The following is a 20,009-nucleotide window of genomic DNA, read 5'->3' as shown; positions in this document are numbered from 1 at the left end:
AGAAGGATGGACTTTTCTCTGAAGGCAGTAGAGAACTTTTACTTTGCTTATGGCCTTGTCTAAATGCTGACAAGTGTGGATTCAAGACTTCCATAGCCTAGGCAGTTCATGTCAAGAGCCTCAGGTAATCACTGACATTATACATAAGAGTGTTAATTGTTAACATAGCAACAGGAGTCACTGTGCACTAACTTCCCATGCAGGACCTCTGTCCTCAATAAGTTGTGTTATGATAGTTAACGGTAAAACTTATTCTCAAAGATTTATTTCATTTTAGTATATTAAGTGGAAAATATGAACAGCCCTTTTCTAAATGCTGAGGAACATGGGTTTTTTGTTGTTGTTGTTGTTTGGGTGTGGTTTTTTGGTTTCTTTTGTGCAAATTGTTGAAATCTTTTTTTAGTATAGAGTTGGTCTTCTGTGTATAAAGTTAATTGAAAATAAATCTTAGTGCAGAATGGGACTGGGAATGGGAGAGGGAGGAGGAAGAGGAATGGGAAGGTGGGTATGGTGGGAAGAATCACTATATTCCTAAAGTTGTACTTATGAAATGCGTGAGGTTTATATGCCTTAAATAAGATTTCTTTGGGGAAAAACACACACACACACACACACACACACAAATCTTTCACCAGTAAAAACTCACTGAAATTTATCAACCTTTTATTAAATGTAATTAAATCTAGAAAGACCATTTGCAATGAGGAAATAAAAGCAAGTTTTTCTACCTGTGGTGGGGGGGTGTCTACCTTGGAACATCTAAGGGTTACCTACGCATGGAAAGACCTTCCTACGACTGGAACCACTAGAAGACCAGAGTGAGAGAGGAGAGAAAGAGAGTGCTCTCTGGAGTTGTAGAGTGAGCCATTTGCCTAGAAGTTTATTACTATGTGAGATAATAAATTGCAATTTTATTTAAACCAAAAGGAGAGACTGTGGAACATAAAATTATATGTAAACTATAATAAAGTATTTTATAAAATAAAACATACAGGGTAAAAATTGAAAACAAAAAAAAGGGAAACTCAGGCTGCCTATATAAACTATTCAAATTATATTACACCAGTACTTGTGAAGAGTACTCCAAAAGAATCAGTCTTTCGACACTGGCTTGTACCATGCTGTGTTTGCATGGAGTACGGGAAATAATTCACGTGGCAATACATTTGAAGTGTATTTTCAGATTAAAAGCTGTTGTGTGGAGGTTGGGACCCCTAATTTTGTTGTAGCGATTAGGAACATTCATTGGGCTCAGGGAGACCCCCCAGATAGACTTAGTCCGGGCCCTTGTCTTCCCCAGAATAAAGATACAACCAGAAGACATAGACAGAGGTGAGCAAAAAAGCTGGATATGTTGAATGGCAAAGGAATAGTATAGATTCAGACATGAGGAGGTCAACCTCCACCCAGCCTGGAGTTGTCCTTTCCGCAGGATAACGGGTGGTGCTCTGGGTAGGACCTGATTGAATGTTCAAAGGAGGCAGGATTAGGGTGGGCTGTAGTGTACCAGGTATTCTCTAGGAAAGTGTCATGGTATTGTCTGGTGCATGATGAAAAGTGTGGTTTATCCACATCAGGAGGAGTGAGTGTGCAGAGCTTTCAGCCGTGTTGAATCAGCATTGATGGTGATGGAGTGTGAGCAGTATCCACAGCTTCAGTGTTGACAGTCCTTGGCTCCTTATCTTCACTGGCTACCTACCGACCCATATCAGAGCCACATTAGAATGGGACCATGTGATTCCCCTCACAAAAGGGATCAAGTCCCCAAAAGAGTGTCTTCAGTAACATCTTTGAAAATATAACCATTAGAGTGAAAATATTTTTCACCCAAACAATATGGTCAGATGTTACAGTGGAGTATTTTACACTGCTTTAGTTTTAAAATTTAAATGAATACCATTTAAACAAAATTAAAAATTCAGTTTCTCGGCTATACCAGGTATGTTATCAAATGTTCAGTAACCTCACATAAATAATGGCTATTAAAAAACTGTACTTTCTAAAAATCATTTAAACATTTGGAATTTCAGTGTTTACTTCTAAATAATCCATGAGTGAAAAAAAATTACAGGGGCTGGCACTGTAGCATAATGGTTAAAGTCCTTGTCTGTAGTAGCAGCATCCCATATGGGCACCAGTTCAAGTCCCCACTGCTCTACTTCCAATACCACTCCCTGTTAATGTGCCTTGGAAAGCAGTGGAGGATAGCCCAAGTCATTGGCCCCGGGACACAAGAGGGAGACCCAGAACAAGGTCCTGGCTCCGGATTTGGCTCAGATCCAGACATTGTGGCAATTTGAGGAGTGAACCAGTGGATGGAAGACCTTTCTCTCTCTCTCTCTCTCTCTCTCTCTCTCTATTTCTCTCTCCCTTCCTTCCTCCATCCCTACCTCTTTCTTTCTGTGGCTCTGTCTTTCAAATAAATAAAATAAATCTATAAAAAAGGGGGGAGGGACAATATCATAAAGCACAGAGAAAATATTTTAAACTGAATGATAAAGAAAACAGGATATACAACTAATTGTGAGAAAGAGATAAAAACACACAGAAAGAAATTATATACCTTTATATGCTTATGTCAGAAAAGAAGAAATTTTAACATATGCAGAGCTTTGTAGAAAATAAATTGTAGAGATCCAGGGTGTTGCTATCTTTTTCTGAAGAATATCAAGTTTGCTCTAGTAGTCACTGAAATTACTGACCCATCACTTTGACCTTTAGCAAGGGTCTGCTTTAATTTTCCTCTTCCTTCTAGGAAAAGTCACTCCGTCCTGAGATGCAGTTCTTGTTCCTGAAGTATACCCTTGTGGGCATTTCAGTGTGAATCTCCAACTTTATCAAGACCCACTAACTTGGGGGGCTGTATTTTGAAATTCCCTTTGCTGCTATGGACAGCTGCTGATGTCTCTGATCAGCTTTTTTAGGTAAGATTTCCCCTGGCCTTTGTAGATTGCCCTGTGCTTGTACAGTGAGAGCCAGTGAAGGATTTGCAGAGAGCTCAAAGGCAGAACTTACAATGCCCTCCCCTCTCACTCTGATCCCACTTGCTGTCTCTTTTCTCCTGGGAGTGTCTCCGTCAACTTCTACCTGCTCCAGTTGCCCCACACCCTATCCTCTCCCTCTTCAGCTGACTGTGAGTTTCTGCTTGAGTCTCCTCTGCATCAGCAAGACCGGGAGAACTTCAGGACAAGCCACACCAGAGTGGACCTGGGACCACACCACACTCCCATCTGGGGTCAAGTTCCCTGAGAGCAGCTGCTCACATTTGGTCACCACCTGATGCATACAAAGCTTTCGTTTAGTGTTATTGTTGTGTATGGTTTACATGTAGCTTATAAACATTGTTGACGGGGACTTGGAGACTGGAAACCTTCCTTCTGACTTTTCATGGCTGTTTAGAGGGTAGAAAAACACCTGCACTTTAACTGATGACTGGATAAAGAAAATGTGGTTGGGGTTGGCGCTGTGGCGCAGTGGGTTAATGCCCTGGCCTGAAGCGCTGGCATCCCATATGGACGGCGGTTCGAGACCCGGCTGCTCCACTTCCCTTCCAGCCCTCTGCTATGGCCTGGGAAAGCAGTAGAGGATGGCTCAAGTCCTTGGGCCCCTGCACCCGTGTGGAAGGCCTAGAAGAAGCTCCTGGGTGCTGGCTCAGATCGGCACAGCTCAATTTGCAGTCAATTTGGGAGTGAACCATCGGATGGAAGACCTCTCTCTCGCCCTCTTTCTGCCTCTACTCTCTCTGTGTAACTCTGACTTTCAAATAAATAAATAAATCTTTTTTTAAATGTGGTATATATATATTATACATATATATATATATACAGTGGAATATTATTCAGCCATAAAAAATGAAATCCTGACATTCGCAACAAAATGGATACAACTGGAGATCATTATGTTAAGTAAAATAAGCCAGAACAAAAAAAAGAAAAAATTCTCCTATTCATGGTAGTTAGTAGAAAGGATAAAACTTGTGTGGATGTCAGATCATTTGGTATGTAGTCATAAGTATTGCTTCACTGCCATACCTTGTAAATGACAATATACTATTTCACACTAAAAAAAGAAATGGAGGTGTGGGAATAGTGAGGGCTCTTTGGGAGTTGGTTATTAGCGTGAACAGTTGAGAAAGAAACTCATTATGTGCCTTTCTTGATATGTATACTATATTTGAATAAAATTTTTTTTAAATCAGTAAAACTTTATTCGCTTCCATTCTTTCACCATTAACAGAAAATTGGAGAAAGCAAAAAATGTTTTGTGTTTACAAAGATGAACGGCCTCTTTACCCGGAGATCAAAACCTCAAATGACAACGGGGAAGATCAAAGCGCCCTCCCCCCATCCCCTGAGCTGACCCTTGTCATCCTAGACAAAGCCTTCAGTCCACTGGCCAGGGACCCTGTATTTGGCCAATTTGAGACTAGGGCCAAGAATAAAATATTTTTAAAGAAACCCTGTGCTGATTGGGCTCCTCATATTCTCCAAAACTCGTTTCTCATCCTTCACTCCATTGTAGATGCATTTTTAGAAAATAACAAATTCTAAAGGTCACTGCTGTCACAGCCTTGGTCAGGACAGCCTCCTTCTCATCACCCTCCACAGCCCATCTCTTCCTGGCACCAAGACTGTGGGGATTCCAGAACACACACAAACACACCTTCCCAGTTCTCTTCTGAGACTGAGGGAGGATGGCATCAGGGCAAACCTGCCTCACTTCCTGCGATGTTGTGGGAGGCATCTTCCCTGCTGTTCTGTAATAAAACACAGGAAGTACTGTATTTGAGGTAATCAACATCAAATTTTCAATAAATGATAAATTTTTGGTGGTTTGTTATTTAGTCACTGAATGGACGCCATTTAGTCAAATCGTTCTATTTTCTATTGTGAAATCAATTAAATCAACAGAATGAAAATAATGACATCTATTAAAGAAATGTATCTCTTACCCTAATGAGAATACAAATGTATTTCATTTTTACTCTTTACTTCTGAATTTTCCAATGTGTTCATCTAGAAATAACATGCATTTGATTTATACTTGAAGCATTTACAGCCCTCTCAAACAGTACATAAATGTAAGACAATTCCAACTAGAATATTAAAAAGGCTTTTTCTTGGGAACTAGATAAGTGATTTCAGTTTTCACATAGTAGATTAAATGCCTGAAAATGACAAGAAAAGCATAAAAATGTAGACTGAACATGAACTTGTTTCACCATGGTACAATGAAAACCATTATAATCAAATCAATATTTTATTCACATAAGAATAGAAAAACAGAAGACATGAGCAGAAATGAAAATTCTGACATAAACAGCAGGGAATATCAGAATTGAATAAGTGATAAATCTTGCATTCTCAGTACTGTGGGAAATGGATCATTAGTTTAATAAATGGTTCTTTCACAAAGGCTGTTAAGCACACACCAACTTAAGTCTCCCTTCATTTTTTTAAAAAAAAGTAAATTATCAATAATTGTCTATGTTTAAGGACTGCACTTTAATATTTCAACACATATAAAATGCCCATAGATGGAAACTGTTCTTGTATAGGACAATTTTCTGAATCTTTCAGCAGAAGAGATGTTTAGGCTGTCTTCGGAGCCTTCTACGTCTGGGGAAGGTGGGTGCCGTAGTTTCAGCATGAAAAACACATTGTAGGGGTGTCTAATGATATAGAATCTCTGGTCAGCAGAACTCAAGCTGTGTCTTCCAGTTTTCTGACTGTCCACAAGCCCTGTCACCACCATCTCCACTTGTGACTTCTCTCTGGAAGTCCCTGTCTGTTCCCATACACCAGCAAAACTTCTCAGGAGATTCTTGAACCCCAAAGAAGGGGAAGTGTAACAGAGGGACATGCTGACATGGTCAGATGGCTTCCCACGTGAGGCCAGGCCAGGCCAACCTTCTGCCCCCTTCTCATCCTATCTCATGTCACTGCATAGAAACCCTGTCTGTAGGAGTGGTCTTACAAGAAGACGCTCCCGCTGTGCAGAGTTCTCAACTCAACCAGGCAGGCTGCCCCACAAGATGCTCAAGTCACACAACTGACACTTTGCAGGTCCCCATTCCTCCCTAATCCCTCCCCCTTCAATCCTCCACAACCATCTTGCTGAGGATTCCATTTACACACACAGATACTCTTCCCATCTACAGTCTCCAGATGATCAAGGATGAAGGCAGGCGTTACAGCAAAGGGCAAGACAGGGTGAAAAGTCTTTGCTTTCCCACACCTTCAGGCAGATCTAATGAGAAGGTCATGGCATCCAAGGAAAATGGGGGAGCATCCAAGATATAGACCTGCTCTCATCTAAGTCTTCCTTTTGGGGAAGGGGTGCACCTCAGGGACACTCCATGTCCTGTAGCCAGGGCTAGGATCTCCCTTCTTCACCAGAGCCTGGCTTATTAGATATCTCACTCCAGATTTCACTCACTGGTCCCAGTAGACAGCTTCTAAAGAACAGGTTGTTGAGATTCAAGAGTGAAAAATGGGCTGCTCCTCCCACCTTCTCCCCTGTTTCAAGTATCCCTCCCTGCTCACATCTCAGAGCCTCTGCCGTGTTCTGTCCATCACAAGTCAGGAACCTTAACAGCCCTTGCACCTGCTGCCTTACCAGGCGAGGCCACAGCCCAGAACACGTGCAGTCATATGGTCAACAGCTCACACTCAGTTGCTGCAATAACACTGACTTAGTGATCACATCTTCTAGCCAGGCAGCTGTGGGAGTGACGTGGAAGGATGAGGCGTGGGTCTGACCTCGAGAAGCTTTGGCTCTATCAAGGTACAGACAAGCCCTCAACAAAAGTAATGCCATTAGGATGGAAGGTCCTGCGTGAGCACAGCATGCTGTTGGGGTACAGAGGAAGGGCCCAGGTGTTCTGGAAGCAGGAACCTAGGGCCTGGGATATGAGCAGGGCACCCAGACAGAGGTCCTCATCCCTCTGGCCATACCAGACACTCTGACCTGGGGACTGAGCAGTGCTGTGTGGGATGGAGAGAGCCCGAAATGGGGGCTGGATACAGGGCTGGGGAAGGCCCTTCGTCATAGCCAGCATGGGTTCAAAAGGGCACCCTCCCCAGGAGGTATTTATGAGTTTTCTCAGACTCCTTTTGGACTTGGGGCAGCCCTGCCAAGCAGGACTCCTCGACGAACACTTCCCCAGAGCCCTGCCCCTGGGTCATTCCAGTTTCCTGCTCTCCTTTGAGCAGAAGGCACTGCTGGGAGTATTGGTAAGCCCTGTTGCTAAAGTGGTGGCCTTCCGTTTCCCACAGGATTCCTTCCACTTTCTCCATGAGCTCCTGCAGCTGGGCCTCCTGCTCAGCCCTCTCCCCTCTGTTGCTGAAGCCACAGTGGCGCCGCTCGCACAGCACATCCAGTTTGGCAAGGTCCTGGTTGTCGGTCTCGTGCAGGTACTCTTCCAAGGAGCGGCCAGCGAGGTCTTCCTTCCGGGTGAACACTAGGATGGTGTGTGCCAGGATCCCCACTCCAAAGATCTCCTGGAGACGCCTGACTGCCTGCTTATCCTCCTCTGTGAATCGGCCCAGCTGTGTCACCAGGAGCACAGCGTGAGGCCCTGGCGAGGAGAAGGTGATGGCTTGACAGATCCAGGCTTCCACATCCCGATGGAACAGAGAGGACAAGATGTCAGGGGTGTCAATCACCTCGAGTTCCTTCCCGGCCCACTCTCGGATGCCTCTCTGGAAGGTCTTGGTCACTGATCTAGTACTGAGTTTAGACTCAAATACTTTTTTGCCAAGGATGCTGTTTCCTGTTGCACTTTTCCCACTTCCTGTTTTCCCCACCAGAATGAGTCTCAGTCTCTTTGGGGTCTGTTCTTTCTTCCTCAGACCTAGAATCATCAGAAGAAAGCAGAGGGAATTGGAGTTAGAGCCCATCTACCCAATTTTTCCTCAACAGAAACCATGCCCCCAGGGATGCTTCATTCCCTCAGGGGATGATTATCTTGGGCTGGGAGGTAGGAGAGACAGAGACCAGCACCTGTCCTTGACACCTGCCCAGGGCTCCCATTGTTTGCTCACATCCTGAAGGTGGGGCTGAACATTCTCAACTAGGGGACTATCAGTTATCAGTTGAGAGAGGAGACTTGGAGATACCAACCAGACACTGAGAAACTTAATCTCAAGCTTTGTAGGGATGTTTAGGTATGGGGGAAGGATGGGAATTCCCTTCTCTTATCCTCACAGAGCACCTGGAGCACACAAAGAAGGGACCATTGGGTTAACTAGCAAGTTGTAAGTCATTGACGGGTCTCAGATGACAGGGTTGCACACCACCCTGGCTCGCTGACCCACAGATGAAATCTAAGGGGAAGGGATTGGCTCTCTGCAGCTTCCCTAGTTGGAAGGAAAAGAAATTTGAGTGGACAGAGTGTCTGGGAAGTGCAGAAGGTGGAACACTCTTCCTTGCCTGGCAAGCTGAAGACAGACAGTAATTCCCACTGGTGCAGTATGGAATCAGTACATACCACCAAACCCTACCACTAAATACAGCACTTGAGCTCAGAGAACATTTTTAAAGTGATATCTAAACTTGATTTCTGTAAGACAAAGTTAAATAGGCATTAGCACATGTACTGGTAATGTTCCTATGAAGTAGGTTATATTTTCATGCCTTTTTCCCCAGTGCTCGGGTCATTTATGTTCATAAAGTTAAAAAAAAATGGTTCATGTCGAAATACACGATGAATCACAAATGTTTTCTTCTGGTCAGGAAAATGGATGAATTGACAACATTCCTAAATTCTGTCTCCCTCGGTTAGATGGCAAAGTTGATACCTTGAAAGTTAAGCACTAACCCCTGGAAGGCTGAGCTTAGTCCCAAGGCTGTGGCCAGTCAAGTACGTTCTGCTTGTTCACAGGAAGCTTTCTAACCCAAGGCTGTCACGTCAGAGCGAGCCAAACCCTGCAGGCTCCCAGCTTTGGTCCCAGACGGACTGATTTCCTCGCACCACTCTCTCTGCACCCTTCTCCAGCTCACCCCTTCTAGGAAAGTACTTTTACCTCTTGACAGCCTCCCTGTGGTATCCTGGGACATCTCTCCTGGCAGATCCTCCAGAGAAACCACTTCATATTCGTTTTCCTCCACCTAGAGAAAACAGTAAGGCTTACTAATACTCCGAGTTTCCAGAAGCACCTGCCTTCATCTTTCTCTTGCTAGAGGGAGGTTTTTAAATTTGATATAGGTGTGGAAGAATGAGTGAGGAGAGAGGCCAGATTCTTCATTTCTCATCCACACCTACCCACTCCCATTATCACTCCATAATGAGTTTAAGAGATTTCATGGAGGAAGGTGCAATGGCCTGGAACCTGAGGAATGGCTGGAATTTGAGAGACACAGGGTCTGGAGCTGTTGTGGGCAGAGATACAAAGGCAGGTACATCACTGACCCTGTGTGTCCCAGGTGGCAGGGAGGTTTCTATGGCTGAATGGACCCAGAGGATATGGGCAGGAAGGTTCTGGGAAGGGTCTGGCTTGATGATTTGGGGGACTAGAAATAATGGATCAGGCTTGATCTTTGGAGAAAGCTTGGAGTGAAGATTGCAGAGGCCTGAGAGCTGGAGGTTGTTTGGGTGTTGCTGTTGTGAGGAAGGAAACAACCAGGGAACCATCCCAGCGCAGGAAATCTCCATGTTCAGTGGAGACATGGACATCACTCAGGACAGTCACCCTTCCTGGGCCTCAGCATCCCTGCGGAGTGAACCTTGGGCCTCAGCTAGCTGCCCATGGAGCTCTCTCCCTCATATGATCCCAACACATTTCATAACACTTTTGAGCAATTCTCAGTCCTCTACAAATTAGGGCCGTGTCATCCCCATGTCATCTCTCTTCTGATGAGAGAGCAATGTATCTTTGCTTCACACACTGACATCACTCACAATTTCAAGAGCATGCAGTTGCATCTGCTTGATTTCCTCTGTGAGACTAGGGAAGACCCTTGTTGGTCCACATCTGTTTTTCCACATAAAACAAACCCAGATGAAGGCTCTGGGGTGTGGGGGAATCCTAACTGCAGTAGATCTCAATGTCATGGTTTACTCACTTGCACAACACTGTTGGATGTGTATTCTACTCTGTTCACCTGAAACACCATCTCAGGCCTCCCTGAGTCCCAGCAGCCAACAAAGGACAACAACATGCATGTGGCTTAGTGACTGGCATCTTTATTCAGTGACGTCTTCTCTAAGTATGAGGCTTAGGATGGAGACAGTCCAGGAAGGTCTGGTGACTTTCCAGGAAGAGAGAAGAATCAGAACAAGCGGATAGCCTCAGACCTGGTCAGCCATTTTCTGGGAAGAACACAGTATTTTACCTCTGAAAGTTCTTTGGTGAACAGGGAGGCCACTGCCTCCTAAGTCTGTGGACTACTGATCTGAGAACTACGGGCCTCTCAATCTCCTTGTCCCTGGCTTCTTTAGACTCCAGGTGACACTGACACTATGCTTCATCGATGCAATATCATTTGTACTTTACAGGGAATGGTCAGCTTAAGAGAAAAAAAGGCCAGGCAGGACCAGGCTGAGGGGAGGAAGACACCTGAGAGCAAAAATGAGTGGTTCTTCTCTGGGATCTGGAATCAGTTTGCACCCTCTGCACCCTCTGCCTCACCAGCGACCCTCACAGGTGAGCCACATTCTGTATTTTCTGCCTCCAACACAGAAGAGTTGACATATGTCATCCCATTAGCGATGTTGCTCAGAAAGAAAGTGAAATTTAAGACATGTCTTGTGAAACAGCCAGTAGTGAGTTTGTCACAGAGCACAAGGGGCACACAAATATACATGCACAGTACACACATATACACAAACAGCCCTTGACACATACATAACACAAATACATGAATGTGTAAAATACACACGCTATCACACATACTCTAAACACACATATTAATACAATACACATATATACAAACACATAAACACACACATAGCAAGTACCTCCCCACATACACACACAAACACACACATAATATTCACACCAATGTCACAACATACTCAGACTTACCAGCCAGCCACTCCCCTTGGCCACACACTCCTGTGACATCTCCACCTCTCCCTTTGGGGCTGATATGTGATCATCTCATTGGAGGAATGAACGCAGGAGCCAGAGGAAAGCATCCAAGGTGTATGAATACACGGAGAACATTCCAACGTTTGCTTATGTTTTCAGCAAAACACGTTCTGAGAGCCCGGCCAGACCAGTGGCGTCAGTGCTAGATTAGAGAAACAGGAAGTGAAGAGGAACGTGCAGCTTGCACTGCGCAGCCTCAGAAACAGAAAACATAAGATCCTAGTGTTGAAATTATGTAGCTAGACTCAGAGGCTTAAAGGACATCAGGTACCATAGAAGGGTTCATGCTAGAGGAAGAGCCTTTAAGCTGATTTTCCCTTTTGAGCCCTGCCCTCTTCCCAGGGAGACTTGTCTTCAGTACTGCAGCAGCATTCATTGCCCTTCTTCCTCCACTCTCCTACCCCTTGAATATCTTCTGTCAAGGACAGGGTCTGAGATCAGGCTCTTGTGCAGTGCCTTGCAGGAAGATGCTAGGTACCATCATGTCCTAGTCTCTCAGCCTCCCAGCCTCCCTCCCTTAACTTGAAGTGTCCTTGCCCTGTTTTTATTATTGCAAATCAATCCCTGACTAAAACCAACTCACAGAATTGAGTGGTGCCACCTGCCCCACAGGGTCCCTGATCACAGGATCAGGAGGGCATTTATCTCCTGATCTTTATAACACCTTGATCTTTAGGGGTCTTTTTTCCAGGCCCCAAGCAAAAAGTAACCACAACCAGAACTTGGCCCCAAGATTGACTAGAGCCCACTTTGCCGTCATCAAAATTCCCTAAAGGAGGCCGGCGCCGCGGCTCAATAGGCTAATCCTCCGCCTAGCGGCGCCGGCACACCGGGTTCTAGTCCCGGTCGGGGCGCCGGATTCTGTCCCGGTTGCCCCTCTTCCAGGCCAGCCCTCTGCTGTGGCCAGGGAGTGCAGTGGAGGATGGCCCAGGTGCTTGGGCCCTGCACCCCATGGGAGACCAGGAAAAGCACCTGGCTCCTGGCTCCTGCCATCGGATCAGCGCGGTGCGCCGGCTGCAGCGCGCCGGCCGCGGCGGCCATTGGAGGGTGAACCAACGGCAAAGGAAGACCTTTCTCTCTGTCTCTCTCTCTCACTGTCCACTCTGCCTGTCAAAAAATAAAAAAACAAAAATTCCCTAAAGGACCCAATATCTCTGACCAATCAAAGAGGGAAATGATTTCAACAACCAACCACAGACCTGGGCCCAAGCTGAGCACACAGCTCTCAACCTCAACTTCAATCCATAAAAACCTTTGTTGGGGCTGGCACTGTGGTACAGTAGGTTAATCTTCACCTGCAGTACCAGCATCCCATATGGGTGCCAGTTTGAGTCCTGGCTGCTCTACTTCTGATCCAGCTTCCTGCTAATAGCCTGGGAAAGCAGTAGAAGATGTTCCAAGTGCTTGGGCCCCTGCACCCACATGGGAGACCCAGAAGAAGCTCCTGGCTCCTGGTTTCGGATCAGTCCAGTCTGGCCATTTGGGGAGTGAATCAGTGGATAGCAGACCTCTTTTTCTTTCTCTGTCTCTGTCTCTGTCTCTGTCTCTGTCTCTGTCTGTCTCTCTCTCTGTCCCTCTTTCTCTCTCTCTCTCTCTGTGTGTGTGTGTGTGTGTATAATTATACCTTTCAAATAAATAAATAAATCTTAAAGAAATAAAAAAGGAACTTTGTTCCCAGAGCCCTCGAGGAGCCTGGAATTAAGCGATGGCTGCTTTGTTCCTTGCTGTGTGCTATGCCATTAATACCAAAATCCATGGATGCTCATGTTCTTTGTACAAAATGATGCAGTATTTGGTATAACCTATGCACACCCTCTCATGTACTTTAAATCTCCTGGTTGCTAATAATTCCTATGTAAATGCTATGTAAATACTCATCATCCTGTACTATTTAGGGAATACTAAACAAGGAAAAAAAGCCTATACATTTTCAGTATAGATATAACAGTCACAAACCTAACTACAGTTTCAAATCATAGTTGGCTGAACCCAGGGATGTGGAACAGGTGTATTTGGAGGGATGAGTGAATAGACAGAGATAGACAGGTATAGCTATAGCTATAGGTATACACATAATTATAGCTATAGAAATAAATATATATAGAAATATATATATGCAGAATAGATGTAGGTATAGATATAAATAGATGTTACCGATTCTGTTTCTCTAGATCTCTGAAAACTACACCAAAGAACAGTGGTGAGGATGAGAGCTGATGAGTTGAGACCAGTCACAGTTTGTTGAACAAACCAAACCACAAATGTGTGATAGATAAATATATGAAGAGTCACTGGGTTTGAAGGCAATTTGTGGCGCAGCATTATTGTGGCAAAGAGAAGGAAGATAACATCAACTTCTTTTTAACTGAATTTTTCTAAAATGAATGCGTGAATTTTACCAGATATCTTTCAGCATCTACAGAGACAATCAAATGATTTTGCTCCTAGTATTTATTACTTTGATTAATTAAATTGTTAGATTTCCTAATATTAATACATATTTCCATTATCAGAATGAACTTTGTTGGTCATGATTATACTTTTAATTATTGTTGTTAAATTTTATTTCTAACTTGCAGTAATTTTTTTATTGATACTTAGACGTGAAATTGGCTGCAGCTTCTTTTTGTGCAATATTTATCTGGTTTTTGCATCAAAGTTAGAACCGCTGAGTTGTATCTTGAAAATTATAAGTAGTCTGTACAAATGTGGGGATGCCCTTAGGTCCAAGCACACAGTCATATTCTGTCAATCACAACCCCAGATAGATCTGTACAGACAATAAGTCAATATGTAGGATTTCAGTTCTCACATTCCTCTCCTGCCTGCAGGGTCTCACCCACACTCTCACCCCTCCTCCTCCTCTCTCTCCCATTCCCAGTCCCATTCTCCACTAAGATCCATTTTCCATTAACTTTATACACAGTAGACAAACTCTATACTAAGAATTCAACAATTTGCAAGAAAAAATTACTCCTCAACAATCCAGACAAGAGATGCTCAAAGTCATTGCATCTTGAAGTTAATTTCACTTTTTTTAGAAACAATTAACTGTAAAGAAGTACCCAAGAATTATACATATTTTGCAAGCACTTAGACATAATTATAGTATAATTCATTGAGGACAGAGGTCTTGCATGGGAAGTTAGTGCATAATGATTCCTGTAGTTAATTTAACAATAACATTCTTAGGCCGGTGCCGCGGCTCACTAGGCTAATCCTCCACCTTGCGGCGCTGGCACACTGGGTTCTAGTCCCAGTCCAGGCACCAGATTCTGTCCCGGTTGCCCCTCTTCCAGGCCAGCTCTCTGCTGTGGCCAGGGAGTGCAGTGGAGGATGGCCCAAGTACTGGCTCCTGCCATTGGATCAGCGCAGTGCGCCGGCCACAGCGCGCCGGCCACAGCGGCCATTGGAGGGTGAACCAACAGCAAAAGGAAGACTTTTCTCTCTGTCTCTCTCTCTCACTGTCCACTCTGCCTGTCAAAAAAAAAAACCACAATAACACTCTTATGTATAATGTCAGTGATCACCCAAGGCTCTGGACATTAGCTGTCTAGGCTATGGAAGTCTTTTGAATCCACATACTTCATTAGTATTTAGACAAGGCCATCAGCAAAGTAGAAGTTCTCAGTTCTCACCTCCCTTCAAAAAAGTACCTCCTTTTTTGATGACCACTTCTTTCCATTGGGGTCTCACACATCGAGGTCCTTCATGTAGTACATTTTTTGCCAATGTCTTGGCTTTCAATCCTGTAATGCTCTTGTGGGATTTTTGGCGAGACCAGAATGCCCTAAGGGCTGATTCTGAGGTCAGGGTGCTACTTAAAGTAATTGTCATTCTATGAGTCTGCTGTGTGGACTGCTTCCCATCCTTTTTAATTTTTCTATTATTATTCCCAGACACTTAATCCTATTCATATGATCACTTTAACACTTAAGATGGTATTTGTGCCACCAAGCTTAAGGGATTTCAAGGTCCCATTGCAAGTTTTTAAACTGTATCCTTACAAGTAAGTTAGTAGGGATGTATGCAGAACAATACCACCTGGGTTTTATCCCCTGAGGTTAACAGGTTGCTGGAATAAAGCCCTGGAAGACAGTGTGACTTGGGGGCATTTGGTCAGCAATGGACAGGAACAGAGCTCGCGCTTTATCTCAAAGTGTTGCTCTCTCAAGACATTTTACAGTTTTCCTTGAGAACTACAAGTGAGAAAGGGGCCAAGCCAAAGCCCTGTGGAGAAGCGTCCTGCACTTGGTTCCATGTATCCATCTTCCTTGCACATCAGGGATATGGCAGAAATCCTCTTGATCCTTTTCTAAGAGGAGTCATTGTGCTCACACATCAGGAAAGAGTTATAAAGATTATGTCTGGGGGCTCATAATAGGGATTTTAATTGTATAAATTGGTGGAGGCAAAGACAGTATGGAACTTATTTGTCACTTGATGAGTGGATCAGAGCAGCAATATTTCCAGATGTAAACTATTCTATCTCCAGAACCCAAAGAGGTCACAGGGCATCATGCTTCCTTCCTAGTGATGGGATGGCACATGTGCTTGATCATGGAGGAGCTCTTCTAGTATGGCATAGATCACTGAGAGCCCAAAGTTTTAATGCTGGTGCAGGATCTTGAATATTCATCTCCTATCAACTGAACTTTATGCCTCACCAAGGCCTGCAGTGTACTTACCACTTCTTTTTCATCAAGCAAATTCCTAAGATGTCCTTTTACAGGTCAATTACATTATCTTAAAAAAAATGGTAATTGCCCTAGGGTTTTTAATGCACATTTACAAATAGCCCAAGTCTAGTTTCACATGACATTAACTACTTCAGGGGTAATACAGATGTCTTATGACAGAGGAATCCTAACTCCACTAACCTATTTATTATGACAGTTCTATTGTTCATTTCACTCATCTATATGCTATAATTGCACAATACAATGTTACTTTTACTGCTTTTAATAGATCATTATTAGATCAATTGTGAATAAGGAAAAAATTTAGTTATATTTATTCCTACTCCAATAATTTTTTTTATTTTCCATCTTTCTTTTTTTTAACTTTTTTTAATAAATATAAATTTCCAAAGTACAACTTTTGGGTTATAGCGGCTTTTTCCCACCATAATCTCCCTCCCACCTGCAGCCATCCCATCTCCCATTCCTTCTCCCATCTCATTCACATCAAGATTCATTTTCAAATATATTTATATACAGAAGATCAGTTTAGTATATACTAAGTGAAGGTTTCAACAGTTTGCACCCACACAGAAACACAAAGTATGAAGTACTGTTTGAGTACTATTTATGCCGTTAATTCACATAGTATAACACATTAAGGACGGAGATCCTACATGGGGAGTAAGTGCACAGTGACTCCTGTTGTTGATTTAACAATTGACACTCTTATTTATGACGTCAGTAATCACCTGAGGCTCTTGCCATGGGTTGCCAAGGCTATGGAAGCCTCTTGAGTTCACCAACTCTGATCTTATTTAGAGCTAAGCTTCTAATAAACATCCATTTTCAGGGCCAGTGCTGTGGTGTAGCAGGTAAAGCCAGCGCCTAAAGTACCAGCATCCCATATGGGTGCCAGTTCGAATCCCTGCAGCTCTACTTCCGACCCTGCTCTCTTCTATGACCTAGGAAAGCAGTAGAAGATGGCCCACATCCTTGGGCCCCTGCACCTGCATGGGAGACCCAGAAGCTCCTGGCTCCTGACTTCAGATTGGCACAACTCTGGCCATTGCGGCCAACTGGGGAGTGAACCAGAGGATGGAGGACCTCTCTCTCTCTCTCTCTGCCTTTCCTTCTCTCTCTGTGTAAACTCAAACTTTCAAAAAATAAATAAATCTTTAAAAAATAAAATGAACATCCATTTTCTTCTCCCTAAAGAAATTCTTTTAGCATCTTTTTGCCGGACCAATTTGGTGAAGTATTCAGTCAGTTTTCGTTTATCTAAGAGCATTTTTATTTCTCTATTACTCTTTTTTTTTTTTAATTTTTTTTTTAATTTTTTTTTGACAGGCAGAGTGGACAGTGAGAGAGAGAGAGACAGAGAGAAAGGGCTTCCTTTGCCGTTGGTTCACCCTCCAATGGCCGCCACGGCCGGCGTGCTGCGGCCGGCGCACCGCGCTGATCCGATGGCAGGGGACAGGAGCCAGGTGCTTTTCCTGGTCTCCCATGGGGTGCAGGGCCCAAGCACCTGGGCCATCCTCCACTGCACTCCCTGGCCACAGCAGAGAGCTGGCCTGGAAGAGGGGCAACCGGGACAGAATCCGGCGCCCCAACCGGGACTAGAACCCGGTGTGCCGGCGCCGCTAGGCGGAGGATTAGCCTAGTGAGCCGCGGCGCCGGCCTCTCTATTACTCTTGAAGGGTAAACTCACTAGATATAACGTTATAGTTTAGTGTTTTCTTTTTCTTTTCAGTACTGAGTATTTCAGTCTCTTATTTCTGGCACAGTTTCTACTGAGGAACCCACTGTCATTCTTTCTTCCTCTATAGGTACATTTTACAAAGAGTATTCAAAAGTTCATGGAAAATGACTATCACTTTGAAATTATGCATGGATTTCAAAACTATTTTGCACAAAAATAAATTTTGAGGGCTGGCATGGTGGTGTTATGGGTTAAGAAACCACCTATGGGCCGGCGCCGCAGCTCACTAGGCTAATCCTCTGCCTTGCAGAGCCGGCACACCGGGTTCTAGTCCCGGTCGGGGTGCCGGATTCTGTCCCAGTTGCCCCTCTTCCAGGACAGCTCTCTGCTGTGGCCAGGGAGTGCAGTGGAGGATGGCCCAGGTGCTTGGGCCCTGCACCCCCATGGGAGACCAGGATAAGTACCTGGCTCCTGCCATTGGATCAGCGCGGTGCGCTGGCCACAGCGCACTGGCCGCGGCGGCCATTGGAGGGTGAACCAACGGCAAAAGGAAGACCTTTCTCTCTGTCTCTCTCTCTCTCACTGTCTACTCTGCCTGTCAAAAAATAAAAAAATAAAATAAAATAAAAAATAAAAAAAAAGAAACCACCTATGACAATGGCATCCCACATGGGCGCAGTGTAACAGCTGCTTCACTTCTCATCCAACTCTCTTCTAATGAACCAGGCCAAGCAGCAGAGATAGCTCAAGTACTTGGGCCCCCACACCCACATGGGAGACCCGGATGAAGCTCTTGGGTCCTGGCTTCAGCCGTTGCAGCCATTTGGAGAATGAACCAGAGTGTGGAAGATATTCTCTCTCTCTCTCTCTCTCTCTCTCTCTCTCCTCCCTCTCTGTAACTCTTTCAGACAAATAAATAAATTTTTCTTAAATTCTGAAGTTGGAAGTGAAATTGCCATTATTTGCAGATAATATGTCTTTATATTTGGGGAAATCAAAAGAATAAACTGATACTGATAAACTATTATAATAGGAAAATTTGGTGGGTCAAAGTTAAAATAAAAACTAATAATTTCCTAACATACAAACAATAATCAGATATAATTTATAATTTTTAAAATGACAACAAAAGAGAGATACCTAAGTATAAACCTTAAAACTGTAAGATCTTTACAAAGAAAATTTTAAGAAAGAGGCTTTTGAAAATATGAAACCAGAAGAACACTCTTAGAATACTTGATTAAAATATGAATTAGTAGAACCACTTTGGAAAATTCTTTGGTGGTATCCATGAAACTTGAATATTACACATAGAACACACACAGACCTAGTACTCGTGGGAACACACCCAACATAAATTTGTGTTCAACAAAAGTAATGCCTATAATATTTATAGTAGTTTTATTCATAATATCAAAAAGAGAAATAACACAAATGCCCATCAACAATATAGCCCAAGTGAGTTGGGTTATTACACCATGATGGAATGGTTATTCAGTTCTTACAACTCTGCTTGTTTCACTGTTAGTTTTTTTGCCAACAATCTGAAATTCTGTATTGGGTTTCCTAGATATTTGTGTGCTCGTCTAGGTTTTCTATTTTATTCCACTGTTCTTTCTACTTGTGAACCAATACAATATGGAGCATAACAATATTATTTAAGAGCTGCCATCCAGGGCCAGTGCTGTGGTGCAGTGCCTTTGCCTGAAGTGCCGGAATCCCATATGGGTGCAAGTTCGAGACTCAGCTGCTCCAATTCCTGTCCAGCTCTCTGCTATGGCCTGGGAAAGCAGTGGAGGGTGGCCCAAGTGCTTGGGCCCCTGTGCCCACCTGGGAGACCCGGAAAAAGCTCCTGGCTCCTGGCTTCGGATCGGTGCAGCTCTGGCTGTTGTGGTTAATTGGGGAGTGAACCATCTGATGGAAGACCTCTCTCTCTCTCTCTCTTTCTCTCTCTGCATCTCCTCTCTCTGTGTAACTCTGCCTTTCAAATAAATAAATAAATCTTAAAAAAAAAACTGTCCTCCATTATTAAATTTTCTTTTCAGAGTTTCTCTTTCTGAGTCTTCTTAAATTTCTTTTTAGAGATTTCTGAAATTCTTGTGTTTCTTTGTCGGTGTTTTCTGAAATTGTTCTTCAGGGCTTTCATGAAGCTCGGCGTTTCTTCTCCAGGAGTTTTCTAAATTTCTGGCTTGGTTTTTCTTCCAAAAGTACTTTTTGACAACTTTATAGTGATGTTATGCCTCTACTAGGGTCAACTTTTTCGTATTTATTTGTTTTCACCTTCTTGAAAGGAAGAGTGATGGAGAGAAGGAGAGTGAGAGAGTGAGAGATCTTCCATCTGTTTGTGCACTCCCCCATATGCCTGCAGCATCAGAGCTGAGCCAAGCTGAAGCCAGGAGCCCAGACCTCGATCCACAGCTCCCATGTGGGTGGCAGGAGCCCAAGTACATGAGCCATCATCCACTTTCTCTCAACATTAACCGGAAGTTGGATCAAAAACAGAGTAGCTAGAACTCGAACTGGAACTCCAAAATG

General features: G+C 43.8%; 1 protein-coding gene across 1 annotated transcript; it reads right to left on the bottom strand.

Moving 5' to 3' along the window:
* Window positions 1–5,240: 5,240 nt before the first annotated feature.
* Window positions 5,241–11,258, bottom strand: LOC100341994 (GTPase IMAP family member 6). The gene is made up of 3 exons (XM_008250103.5): window positions 11,028–11,258; window positions 9,027–9,111; window positions 5,241–7,855 (listed from the first exon to the last, which is right to left on the bottom strand). Exons 1-3 carry the CDS (start codon window positions 11,064–11,066, stop codon window positions 7,065–7,067), a joined length of 915 nt encoding a protein of 304 aa, XP_008248325.4. The 5' UTR covers window positions 11,067–11,258; the 3' UTR covers window positions 5,241–7,064.
* Window positions 11,259–20,009: the final 8,751 nt, after the last annotated feature.

This window comes from Oryctolagus cuniculus, chromosome 7 (genome assembly GCF_051225735.1).
Source record: "Oryctolagus cuniculus isolate XC-2025 breed Fujian yellow rabbit chromosome 7, ASM5122573v1, whole genome shotgun sequence".
In the NCBI taxonomy this organism is placed as follows: Eukaryota; Metazoa; Chordata; class Mammalia; order Lagomorpha; family Leporidae; genus Oryctolagus; species Oryctolagus cuniculus.
The sequence above is the reverse complement of the archived record's forward strand: the minus strand, read 5'-3'. Positions and strand labels throughout refer to the sequence as shown.

Bases quoted from the DNA above. Each gene is read 5' to 3' on its own strand.
- LOC100341994 (XM_008250103.5), bottom strand. From the start codon at position 11,066: ATGTCACAGGAGTGTGTGGCCAAGGGGAGTGGCTGGCTG. The intron at 9,112-11,027 runs GTAAGTCTGAGT...TGTTTTCTCTAG, and splicing joins CCAAGGGGAGTGGCTGGCTG to GTGGAGGAAAACGAATATGA. The intron at 7,856-9,026 runs GTAAAAGTACTT...TGATGATTCTAG, and splicing joins CACAGGGAGGCTGTCAAGAG to GTCTGAGGAAGAAAGAACAG.